This window comes from Rattus norvegicus, chromosome 2 (assembly GCF_036323735.1).
Source record: "Rattus norvegicus strain BN/NHsdMcwi chromosome 2, GRCr8, whole genome shotgun sequence".
NCBI classification, from domain to species: Eukaryota; Metazoa; Chordata; class Mammalia; order Rodentia; family Muridae; genus Rattus; species Rattus norvegicus.
In genome coordinates, this window is record NC_086020.1 from 58940228 (window position 1) to 58952507 (window position 12280).

At 40.1% G+C, this 12280-nt stretch overlaps 1 protein-coding gene across 2 annotated transcripts in view; it reads left to right on the plus strand.

Moving 5' to 3' along the window:
- Nup155 (nucleoporin 155) overlaps positions 1 to 12280 on the plus strand; it is a 52992-nt gene that overhangs the window by 13057 nt on the left and 27655 nt on the right. For both annotated transcript variants that reach the window (XR_010063579.1, NM_053952.2), the window contains 6 exon segments: positions 254 to 351; positions 918 to 1070; positions 4438 to 4538; positions 7880 to 8050; positions 9574 to 9684; positions 10681 to 10775. Coding sequence is in view for 1 of the 2 variants with exons in the window: in NM_053952.2 (NP_446404.2) it covers positions 254 to 351; positions 918 to 1070; positions 4438 to 4538; positions 7880 to 8050; positions 9574 to 9684; positions 10681 to 10775 (729 nt within the window). In the remaining variant the exon portion in view is untranslated.

Below are 12280 nucleotides of genomic sequence, written 5' to 3' on the forward strand. Positions count from 1 at the left end.
CATATGCTGGAATTTTACCATTTCCTGCTGTACTGTGTTGCTTTCTAAGGAATTAATCTTATTTTTTTATCGAGACGGGGCATATCTAGTTGGCCATCCTGGAACTCACTACATAATCAGGCTGGCCTCAAACTCGCAGAGATCTATTTGCCTCTGTCTCTCTGTACTAGGATCAAAGGCATGAGCCACCACACCTACCTCAGACTTGACTTTTTATAAATTAGAGATAAACTTCCGTTTTTGTTTCTTAAAGGACTATCGATCGTTCCGTTTTTAAGCCAATTGTTCAAATAGCTGTGATTGAGAACTCTGAATCATTGGACTGTCAGTTACTGGCTGTCACTCATGCAGGTATGCTTCTTTCTCTATATGCTCTTCTACCAGTTTTCATGCTTCTTGGATTGGAAATGTATGGTTGAAAATGTTTCACTCAGGGTTGGGGATTTAGCTCAGTGGTAGAGCACTTGCCTAGGAAGCGTAAGGCCCTGGGTTCGGTTCCCAACTCCGAAAAAAAGAACCAAAAAAAAAAAAAAAAGAAAGAAAGAAAATGTTTCACTCTTTCTTCAGTTACTGAGATGTCGAGAATTCTTTTTCAGTGGGAGATACTGTTTTCTCTCCTAATTTTGTGAGGCATAGCCAGGCATGTAAAGTGAAGTAGCTTGTGTTTAGTGACAGAACCTTGTCTGAGACACAGATTCCCTTGACTTGTCACAGGTTCCTGCTACAGAAATACACTGAGTCACTGCTCAATTATAGACATTTTGTAGAAGTTTAAGTGGCTAATCTATCATTTTAGGTCAATGAGGTCATTGATGTGTGCTTTCGCAGAAGTCTGTGTGTGTGTGGAATTTCTTCAGAACATGTGGACTTCTTCACATCCTTTCTTTCCCTAATGTGTATATTTACCTCCTCATCAGGTGTGAGGTTGTATTTCAGCACTTGTCCGTTTAGACAGCCATTAGCTCGGCCCAATACACTGACACTGGTTCACGTCCGGTTACCTCCTGGCTTCTCAGCGTCTTCAACAGTTGAAAAGCCTTCAAAAGTACATAAAGCACTTTATAGTAAAGGTAAGTTCTGCAATGCTGTAAGACCATATTTTTTAAATGTCTCTGAGTGCTTTGCATATATGTATATTCCCACCATGAGAGTGTCCAGTGCCGTCGGAGATCAGAAGAGCGTACCAGATCTGGAACTGAAGTGTTTACAGGTGGCTCTGAGCTGCCACATGGGAGCTGGGAATTGAACACAGGTTTTCTGCAAGAGCAACAAGTGCTCTTTTTTCTTTTTCTTTTTTTTTTTTTTTTTTTTGGAGCTGGGGACCGAACCCAGGGCCTTGCGCTTCCTAGGCAAGCGCTCTACCACTGAGCTAAATCCCCAACCCTGCAACAAGTGCTCTTAACTGCTGAGCTAACTTTCTGAGTACCACAGAGTCACACTGTGTACCCCTGGCTGGCCTGAACCCCTCTGTACAACAGACTGTACTTGAACTTTCGAGATGTACGTGTCTTTACCTCCTAAGTGTTAGCATTAAAGAGGTGCAACACCACACAGGTTCTTCCAACATGTGATGTTCAATAGCTAAACTTCCTTTGCGAGAAGAATTTTTTTCAAGTGACTAATACTGTGTATCATCACAGCACTCTTTAAATTATAACGTTATAGGCATTACTCGTGATTGAAATTTAACCTTCTAAAGTATAAAATCAGTGGGTGTTAGTTTTTTCAGGCTTGCACAGTGATCACCACTGTCCAACTTGAAAATATTTTCCTTACCCAACAAAAGGCCGTGCCCACTGACACTTGTTCTAGCCTTGGGAAACTTTGATGGCCATTTCTTAATAATTTGTCCATTTTGGACATATATCAATAGAAGAATATATGATTGGCATTGAGTTGCACTGAACACGGTGCTTTAAAGGTTAATGGTGGTGTAATTAGTGCTGTGTCTCCAGTTTAAAAGGATTACTGTGTGTATAGAGGTGGGGATAGTTGTTTGTGGGCATGTGAGGACAACTCTAGGGAGTGGGTTCTCTTGTTCAACCCAGTGGGTTCCAGAAATCAAGCCAGGTCGTCAGGCTTAACAGCCGGCGCCTTTGCCTGTTGAGCTCTCTCACCCTGGGGGCTGGGACTTCAGGCAAGAGCTAGCATACCCCGTGCTCCCTTTTATTGTTGAACGATGTTTATTTGTGGAAACCGTGCACTTGCATCCTTTCTACTTTGTATTGTGAATTACCCTGTTCCTGTAAATGTTTGTGTTTTCATAAGGACAATCTGTTTTCATTTCTTTTGGGATTGAAATTGTTGGGCCATGTGGTTTACCTATGAGATTCTCAGGCTGTCTTTCAAAGTAACTAGGACAGTTAACATTTTCCCCATTGTGTAAGGCATACCCACTTTGGCTGCATTCTAGCCAATACTGTTTCTGGTTTAGTCCATCTTAGTGGAAGTGAAATTGTTTTTATCTGATGGCTAAAGATGTTTTTTAGGTGCTTACCAGCCACTCACCTTTCCCCTCTGCAAAACCAAAAGAGACAGTTCCAAGCCTTTACCTTTATTTCTCTTATTGAATTGAGACTTCATTATAGATTCTAGATACAGGTCCCTTAATCATTTTACTGTTAACTTAGTAGGGGTTTGAATTTTTCCTTCCAATATTAAACATTTATTTTTGCATTGGTCTATGTATGTAGGCACATGTCTGTTACCTCCCCCAAGGAGGTTCTGGGATCAAACTCAGGCTCTGTCTTTGTGACAAGAGCTTTCCTTGATGAGCCATCTTACAAATTATGTTGTAACTTTTATATATCATCTAAAGAAAAGTATTTGTTGGCTTTTTTTTTTAAATGGTGCCTCAGGTTAAACCCAGAGCTTAGGGCTTGCCTCCAGCTACATGCTTAACCTCCAGGAAGGGTTTTATTTCATTCTTTTGCTTTGGATATTATTTTGTAAGTGGTTTGTTTGTTTGTTTGTTTGTTTGTTTGTTTAAATCTTTTACTATTGGATTGTTTGTGCCATTGTCTCAAATGAATTGCCTATAGATCTATGGTCTCTGGACTCAGTTCTGCCTGTTGACCTATATACTTCTGCTTAAGCTAGTCAGAGTTTTGATCGCTGTGGTTTTGTTTGTTACTAGACCTCACTGTTTCAGGCGGGCTACCCTTGATCATGATCCTCCTGAGGATGTACATTACAGCCCTATACCACCACACCTTCTGTTTTCTTTTTAAGATTCACTTTTAATTACCTCTCTCTTCCTGAATGTGTGTATATGGACCAGTGCTCTACAAATCGAGAGACATTGAAATTCCCTAAAGTTGTGGTTACAGGGTGTTAGGAACTGAATTCAGGTCTTGTACAAATCAGTATGAGCTTTTGATCTCTGAGTCATTTCTTAGTCCCTTGTTTTAGATTTTAAAGTTAGGTCACTCTTCCAACTTATGAAAATTGGCTTCTTTTTAAATTCATAATATGTGTATTCTCTTTGAATCCATGACAAATAAAGTTTCTGTGTTTTATTTTCCTCTTCTTCCCCCTCTCTAGAATTAAGTTTTAAATCCAGAAAAGATGTTCTGGAAAAGAATGATGTTGTTCTCAATTGTATACCATGCAATAAATCCTGGAACCTCTCCTTTTTAAAACTAATTTATTATTTTATATGTATTGGTAATTTGCCTGCATGCATGTCTGTGCATCATGTGCATGTCTAGTACTTAGAAGAGGGCGTCAGGTCCTCTGGAACTACAGGTACAAGTAGTTGTGAGCTGTCGTGTGGGTGCTGGAAATGGAGCCCAGGTCCTCTGCACAGCCAGTATGCATTACCACTGTGCCTCGCCTTTAGGCCCTGGATACTGCAGGTGTTCAGAGTGCCACAAACTAGAATTTAAGAATTATCTTCTGCCACTTTAATATAAATTAGTGGCACTGAATATTTTACTACCTAAACAACGTCCTGGCCTACACCAACAATGGATGCTGGATTGATGTCACTCAAGCCCATATTCATGGTGCAGTGTAGGTAGAGGAGCTGGACTCAAGCATAGGAAAGCATACCCTGGAACCCATGTCACCTTTCAGTCAGGATGCATTTGAATTCACTGCTACATAGACCTCTTTGCCAGCTGAAAAGTTAGTGACTTTAAGAAAAATTTATATTCTGAGTAAGTTTTTTTACGTTAATGAAATTGATAAAATAACCAATTACCAAATATATTCTAATCTCAGAAACTCTAAATTAAAAAAAGTGTTCAATATATTTGCAAGCATTTTTAGGTTGCTGATCTTTTCTAAGCACTTTATTTAAAGCAAGGTCCTTTTCTCTCCCCATCAGACTGTTTGTGCCATTGAATAGATTGTATATATGGCTGATAATTAAGGCTGTTGAGAATGCAGATTATTTAGCATCAGGTAATAATATTCTGTGTGTTTGACTTTTAGGAATTTTACTGATGACAGCCTCAGAAAATGAAGATAATGACATTTTATGGTGTGTCAACCATGATACATTTCCTTTCCAAAAGCCAATGATGGAAACTCAGGTCAGTTGCTGAGACTTTAGTAAAAGTTGTATGTGGTGCTGTGAATCAGGCCTAGAGTCTGTGCGTGTTAGTCAGGCACTCAACTGCTTACACACATCCCTACTCCAAGTATAAACAGTTTAAATGAGAAATGGAATGGTTAGTAACTGGCTTCCCAATTATGGCTACCTCCACAGTGGTGTATGATTAGAACTCTTCGAGTGGCTCTGGTGATATGGCTCCTAGGCTGAGAGCACTTGGTGCTCAATCAGGAAACTGAAATTCTGATCCTAGCATTCTCGTCAAGTGGCTTTCAAACACCTGTAGCTTTAGCTGAAAGGGAGCTGGTGCCCCCTTCTTGCTTCCTTGCACACTTACACACTAATGTGCACAAGCAAAGATTTCTTTAAAGAAAGAAAAATAAATTTTTTTAAAAGATTAATTTATTTTCTGCATATGGCTACAGTGTTGCTGTCTTCAGACACACCAGAAGAGGGCATCAGACCTCATTACAGATGGTTGTGAGCCACCATGTGATTGCTGGGAATTGAACTCAGGACCTCCGGAAGAGCGGTCAGGGTTAACAACTGCTGAACCATCTCTCCAGCCCCTAAATTTTTTTTTTTAAGGTTTTTAGATTTAATGTGCATATAGTGCTTTTCCTGCATGCATGCATGCATGTATGTATGTATATATGTATGTACATATGTATGTACGTACACACACTATGTGCATGCCTAATACCCACTAAGGTTATGAGAGGACAAAGAGTTCCCTGCAACTGGAATTGCGCCACCACCATATAAATGCTGGGAGTCAAAACTGGGTCCTCCCCAAGATTGGCAAGTGTCCTTAACTCAGCCATCTCTCCATCCCAAAGAAAGCAATCTTAGAGTGAAGAAATATCTCTTAATAATTCTTATTTTTGACTTTGTCAGACTAGAGATGATTACAGTAATAACTAAACAAGCAAAAATCTTTCTTTTTGGCAGTTCTCATTATGTAATCCTAGATGGCTAAACCAGACTAACCTTGAACTCACAGAGACCCACCGTCCTCTGCATCCCAAATGATAGGATTATCAGCATGCCATGCTTGGATTCTAAAAATGTCTTTAAAAGAGAACATTGGCGCTCTTGTTTTCCCCCTTGTATTCTGTATTTGTGGGAGCTGTATATGTTAGAGGATGGCTTTGTTGAGTTGCTTCTCTTTCTCCATCTTTACATGAGTTCTGGGGAGCAAACTCAGATCATTGTCTTATCTGAACCATCTTGCCGACCCCGGAACCATTTTAGAATGTTTTCTGTAAGATAGCTGAAAATAAATGTGATTTTTCTGAAATGATTTTCATCACATTTAAATCTAATTTTAGTTAGTGATGAGCTACTTAGGCTCTGAATTAGAATTCTGTATTACTAACCTGTGAAGTTCATCTCACTTGTAGTCTTTTTTTCCCTTCTGTTTGGTTTTATGAGACAAAGGTTCTCTTTGACAAAGTGCAGCTCTGAATGTCTTGGAACTCGCTCTGTAGACGCTCCTGCTTCTGCCTCAAGTGCTGGGGTTAAAGTAAAGTATTCTTATTAATCAGAAAAATCTTAGCACTCAGGATTAAAGTATTCAGATTCATTAGAAAACTTTAAAATGGTTTCAGTGCTAAACTGAACCTCACAAGAAAATTGCCAACATTTCATTACATATGTCTCTTCTACATATAAACACACACACACTGACTAGAGTTTTGAGGGGTTTTCTGTTTCGTTTTTGTTTTTGAGACAGGATCTGTCTACATAACCCTGGCTGTCCTGTAACTCGCTTTTTAGACTAGATTGGCCTTGAACTCAGAGATCTACTAGGAGTAAAGGTGTGCACCACTGTGTTGGGTGTGTGTGTGTGTGTGTGTGTGTGTGTGTGTGTGTGTGTGTGTGTAGCAGGTGGTGCTGATGGTGAGACAAGGTTTCTCTCTGAAAGAGAGCTCTGCCCTTGTAGACCAGGCTGCCCTTGTATTCAGACATCCTCCTGCCTCTGCCTCCCGGGCACTGGGATTAAAGATGTGGGCCATCGCGCCTGGTAAGCGTTAGCTTTAATGTATGCAGCCCTTGGAGCAGCACTACCGTGAGTCCACTGAGGCTGTCCTGGTCAGCTCCTGGTCAGCTCTTCTCCCCCTGGTGTCCTCTGCTTCTCCATGCTAGTCAGCTGCTCTGCTAACCAGGCCCAGCTAAACCAGCCACCTCCATTTAATGTGTTGTGTTCGCTCTGCTTTTGGGAGTTTGGGCCTTTCTTTGTTTGGATTTTGTTTTTTTGTTTGTCTATATCTGGTTTAGAACTAGATATCTTAGCCCATGTTGGCCTGGAATTCATGGTAATCCCCCTGCATCAATCTTGTGAATTCTGGAATTAGAAGCTTCACTATCACACCTAGCTGAAGGCTTTTAAGTCAGTCATTATTTTTACCCTCAGTTTGTTACTTTGTAGAAGTGAAGACACTAGTTACAGTAGTAAACCAGAAGGTGGTTATGAGAATCAGGACCAAATTCCTAGATAGAACCAAAGACCACTCAGTACAACCAAATTCCAAACCGAGGATCTGTACTGAAGTAGTCAGGAACTGTGTGGGGAAAAACTCTCCTCACAGAAAGCATTTTACAAGGAGGACAGGCAAAGAACAGAAAAACTATCCTGGTTGCCAGTTGCAGGAGTTTATAAGCAAGCAAGCAAGCAGTTTATCAGAGGACAAAAACATTTGGTTAGCTGGGGCATTTCAACCCTGTTTCTAGAACAGTGCAGGGTACTTCTCAGGACAGCATACTTCTCCCCAGGACGGTGGGTAGAAAAGGAAGGCTCAGTTTCAGGTTGAAACAAAGATGGCTCCAGCTGAGACAGGTGGGGAAACCCTTGTCCTGTCACAAGGGAGAGGTACTTTGAGCTCATAGTCCTTGGCTGCTCTTCCAGAGGTCCTGGGTTCAATTCCCAGCACACACATGGCAGCTCTCATCTTTCCAGCTCCAGGAGATCTGACACTGTCACACAGGCACCTGCAGGCAAAACACTAATGCACATAAAATGAAAATGAATAACTTCCCAGGAACGGTGTCGCACACCTTTAATCCCAGCACTGGGTAGGCTGGCAGGCAGATCTCTAAGTTTGAGGCCAGCCTGATCTACGACAGGACAGCCAGGGCTACACAGAGAAATCCTATTTCAAAAACCAAACAAAATAAAAGGTAAAAAGCCAAGTATATATTGAATATATTTATGTTGTTGAAACTAGGGAGGTTTGTTTTTTTTTTATTTTTTGTTTTCCAAAAGCTTTGACGTGTGTGATTTAAAGCAAATATGAAAACACTATATTTCTTTTTTTATAGATGACAACTCGTGTTGATGGCCATTCCTGGGCTCTTTCTGCAATAGATGAATTAAAAGTAGATAAAATAATCACGCCTTTAAATAAAGATCATATTCCAATAACTGACTCCCCAGTTGTTGTACAACAGCACATGTTGCCTCCAAAGAAATTCGTTCTCCTCTCAGCACAGGTATGTGCACATCTGTTTACCATGGTGGAAAGAAACTATATCAAATATGCCAAACTCTTTTCTTTCTCACTGTAGTGCTGACAGTTTAACTAAGGAACTGCAGCATGCTCGGCATCCATGACTGCTCAGCCGTTCCCCTGGTGTAGTTATTTAATGCTTTCGTCAGATACTCTCAGGTGTCATCTCAGTAATGCATTGACCTAGAAAGTGTATAAAATAACGTCTCCTATCCAGATACCTGTGTTGTCAATATCTATATATTTGTTTACAGATACATTAAGAGAATAATGTAAATATTTCTAAGTAAATGCTAGCATTCTATACGGTATCATATACCTTTTTAAATTTCAAAAATACCTTTTGTAGGTTTTTATGCCTATACTTCTAATTTGCATTTGGCAGTGGTTTTTTTTTTGTGTGTGTAAATGTGCCCTGTTAAACTAGTTTTCCTTATTTCATGTGCATCCCTAGTGCTGTGCTGTTAGTTTTCCTTATACGAGAGTATGCGTGTCTGTACTTTAGATAGACACTGCCAACCTCCTGTGTTTATTCACTAGGCATGTCTATGACTAGGTTTCACCATAACTTGCCCTGACACATTTACTCTCTGGTGAGAATGAGGTTAGTTGCCTTTGCAAGTGTTTATATATTGCTGTACACTGTCAGTCCCTGTTCTGTATAGTGATGCTTCCTTTTCTCTGGCTTTGCTTCCCAGAGTTTCCACATCAAATGTAGTCTGAAAATTAAGGGGGGAAACGTTTGTATGCCCTAAATTGCAAGATTCTCTGAGGAGCATAGTGCATGGTCCCTCTGACATTTTCATGTGATGTGTGATGCTTCTTTTTAACCACTTAGTGGCTGTCTTGTCACCTTTTGTCCTGGTATTGTAGTTGTTTATAGAATTTGGAAATGCAGTGTTGAGCAGGCGTCTAAAGGTGGAGGTGGTGCTCGCTTCGGCAGCACATATACTAAAAAAGGTGGAGGTGGTACTTCTAATCTGTGCCATAACCATAATGGTATCACCATTTCTTTAGAGTTGTTATTTATTATCTTAAGATTGCTAAGATTTATGTATCGTAGATATTAAGGTTTTTTCTTTATAATGTAATTTTGCCCTTTAAACCCTGCATCTGTTTGGAGTGTATCCTGTATTTTGGGTGTCTAAGGATCCAGCTTTATTTTTGTACAAATAGACATACATGTGCTAATATAACCAGTGAATAATGTAACTAATTCCCTGGATTTTGAATCAGCATGAGAAAGGCAAGGCTCTTTTTTACAGATATGGAAATTGAGGGTAGGCTGGCTGTTTTAATATAAATTGTTCTTGTCCACTTCATTGTGTTCTCGGAGCTGCTCGTTATTAAGTACGGTAGCAGTCAGCTATTACCACCAGGTTTTTTGTGTGTGTTCGTGGGGACAGAACTTAAAGGGCTGTGCATCTCTGAGCTACATCTCCAACCCCCTACCGGTCAGGCTCGGTAATCACTTTCTCATGTTATTTCTCTGTTTTGATCTCTTAGGGTAGTCTTATGTTTCACAAACTTAGACCCGTAGATCAGCTGAGACATCTGCTTGTGAGTAACGTGGGAGGGGATGGAGAAGAGATTGAGAGATTCTTCAAATTACATCAGGTAACTATGAACTGCAGGGAGGGATTTTAAATAAAGAAACTAAAATATTAAAATAGTTTGTAAACAAGAAGTAAAACAATGTAATACACAGAAATTATCTGTTCTCTTTTGTACTCGAATCAACACATATATATTGAGTTTGAAAGTAGTAATGTTATAAGACTCTTCCACATTTATTCTCTGATGTTGATATATTTTACTGAACTATAATAACGATATTGAAGTTGTATGATAAATAGGCTTTTTATTAAAAGCACCAGGCATTACCTTATGAACATGCACTTGTGTGTATGTTCCCCATCACATGGAATTACCTAAGGCAGGAACTTGAGGCAGAATGTGGAGACTTAGTACTTAATAGCAATATTAGAATTGATAGATTTAAAACTGAGAAGGCTTATGTAAAATTAGGACTTTCTCAATAAAGGTAAGTACAGATTCAGGACTCAGACTATCTGCTATGAAACCCTTTTCCAGTGGAGTGAGATACTTGTATTCACTACACTTTGGTTGTATGTAAACTGCATTATCCTGAAGCACTGTGTGCTACAAGGACTAATATATACTGAATTTGTTTGAGACAGGATTCTCTCTTTCCCTGGCTGTCCAGGAACTCTGTATGTTGACCAAGCTGGCCTCCAATTTGGAGATCCTCCTGCCTCTGCCTCCTGAGCGCTGGAATTGAAGGTATGTGCCACCACTGCCTAGCAATACTGGATTATTAAAATAGTGCCTACCACAAGATAGGTACTCAATGAGTGTTGGCTCTTGGTGATAATTTCTAAAAGATAGAAAGAGGAAGAATAAAATAGAGTAACAGTTGATGAAGATCTTAATAAAGAGAAAGTGTCTTAAACACTAGTGCCTGAGCTGAACTTCACCTCAGGCTGTTGGCTTTCTTCACGTCGGTTGATTTCATTCCATCAGCAAGTATTTATTGAGCACTTGTCGTGAGCTCTGGATTTGTCTTTAATGCCTGGGCTTTCGTCCTTTCAGGAAGACCAAGCTTGTGCGACGTGCCTTATTCTTGCTTGTTCCACCGCTGCCTGTGACAGAGAGGTGTCTGCCTGGGCTACGCGGGCATTCTTTAGGTATGTCAGGTGGAGAGAGAGAGAGAGTGTTATGTCCTGAGCTGCATTTCATTGAGGGGCATTCTGAGAGTTGAACGTAGGTTTGTTTTGTTGTTGTTGGGGTTTTTGTTTTTGTTGTTGTTGGGTGTTTTTTTTTTGTTTTTGTTTTTGCTCATGCTATATAAATACCAAGCAGTCTACCAATGAGCTACATCCTTAGTTCAAAACTATTCATCAAATACTTTAAAATATTATGAAATATTTATATATAAATAAAAGACCTGCTTTTTTCTTTGCTGGTTGGTTGGTTTATTGGTACCAGAAATTGAACACATGCTAAGCTCAATCTCCAAGGCCACTTAAAATTATTGTGTGTGTATAAATGTTTTCCCTGCTGCATCTGTGCAGTTCATGCATGCAGTTCTGTTGGGCCCCAGAAGAGTGCAGTGGGTTCCCCATGACTCCCAATTGTAGTCAGCTGTGAGCTTCCATGTGGGTGCTCACTACAGAACCCAGGTCTCCTTCAGGCCTACCCTGTGCTCAGAACTGCTGACTCTCTCTGCGCCCTCGGGTTTTGTTGTTAGTAGTGCTGTTGGTGCTTGCTTGTTTGTTTGTTTGTTTGTTTGTAGACAGGGACGCACCATGCATCCTGTGTTGGCTGAGTGCTGGGATTAAAGAGACACTGCTCTTGGGCCACTTTTTAGATGATACCAGTGTGATAATTAAGGCTTTGCCAAACAGAGGAGATAGGCAAATTATTAAACTTCATTAGTAAGAGTAAAATCTAGAAAGATAGGAATGCCTGTGGAATAGGCCGAAGAGCATAGTGCATGCATCACTGTTCTCTGGGTTTTCTTCGCTTCTTTTTGTCCTCTTGTTTTGCACTTTGCCATCGACTCTCCTCCATCTTCCTTACTTCTTCAAACAACCGGTTCTATAGCATGTGTATCAATGTATAGCATGTGTGTCAATGGTGCTGACAGATTCAGAGAGGAAATAGTGTCAGAGGTAGGTTTTAAAATCTGATTTCTTTGATTTTGTGTTTGCAGTACTGGGGATTAAACCAGGACTCCAGTAACCAAGCACTGTGTCATTAACTTATGCCCCAGCCTTCAGAGTTTCTTTGTCTAGGTGAAAACACGTGTGGCTGGTTCTTGACTCTAGTAGGTAGTATCTGTCATTCCTCAGTCACACTTTCTATAAAATACTTAATCAGAAATTTGAAGAATGCCTGTGCTGTATCTTTAAATTCGTGGGGGCCGAGTTAAGAACACTGGCTGCCCTCTTAGAGGACCAGGTTCAATTCACAGCACCCTCGTGGCAGCTGACAACTCTCTCTACTTCCAAGGGACCTGACGTTCTCCTGTGGCCTCCATATTCAATTGCACAGACATACATTCAGGCAAGACAACATTTACAGAAAGATAAATAAATCTTTAATTTTTTTCTTTAAATGTGACTAAGTGTATTCTATTAGAAAGACTGTTATTTCTACATTAAAAAAACTATTGATTACATGTCCTTTT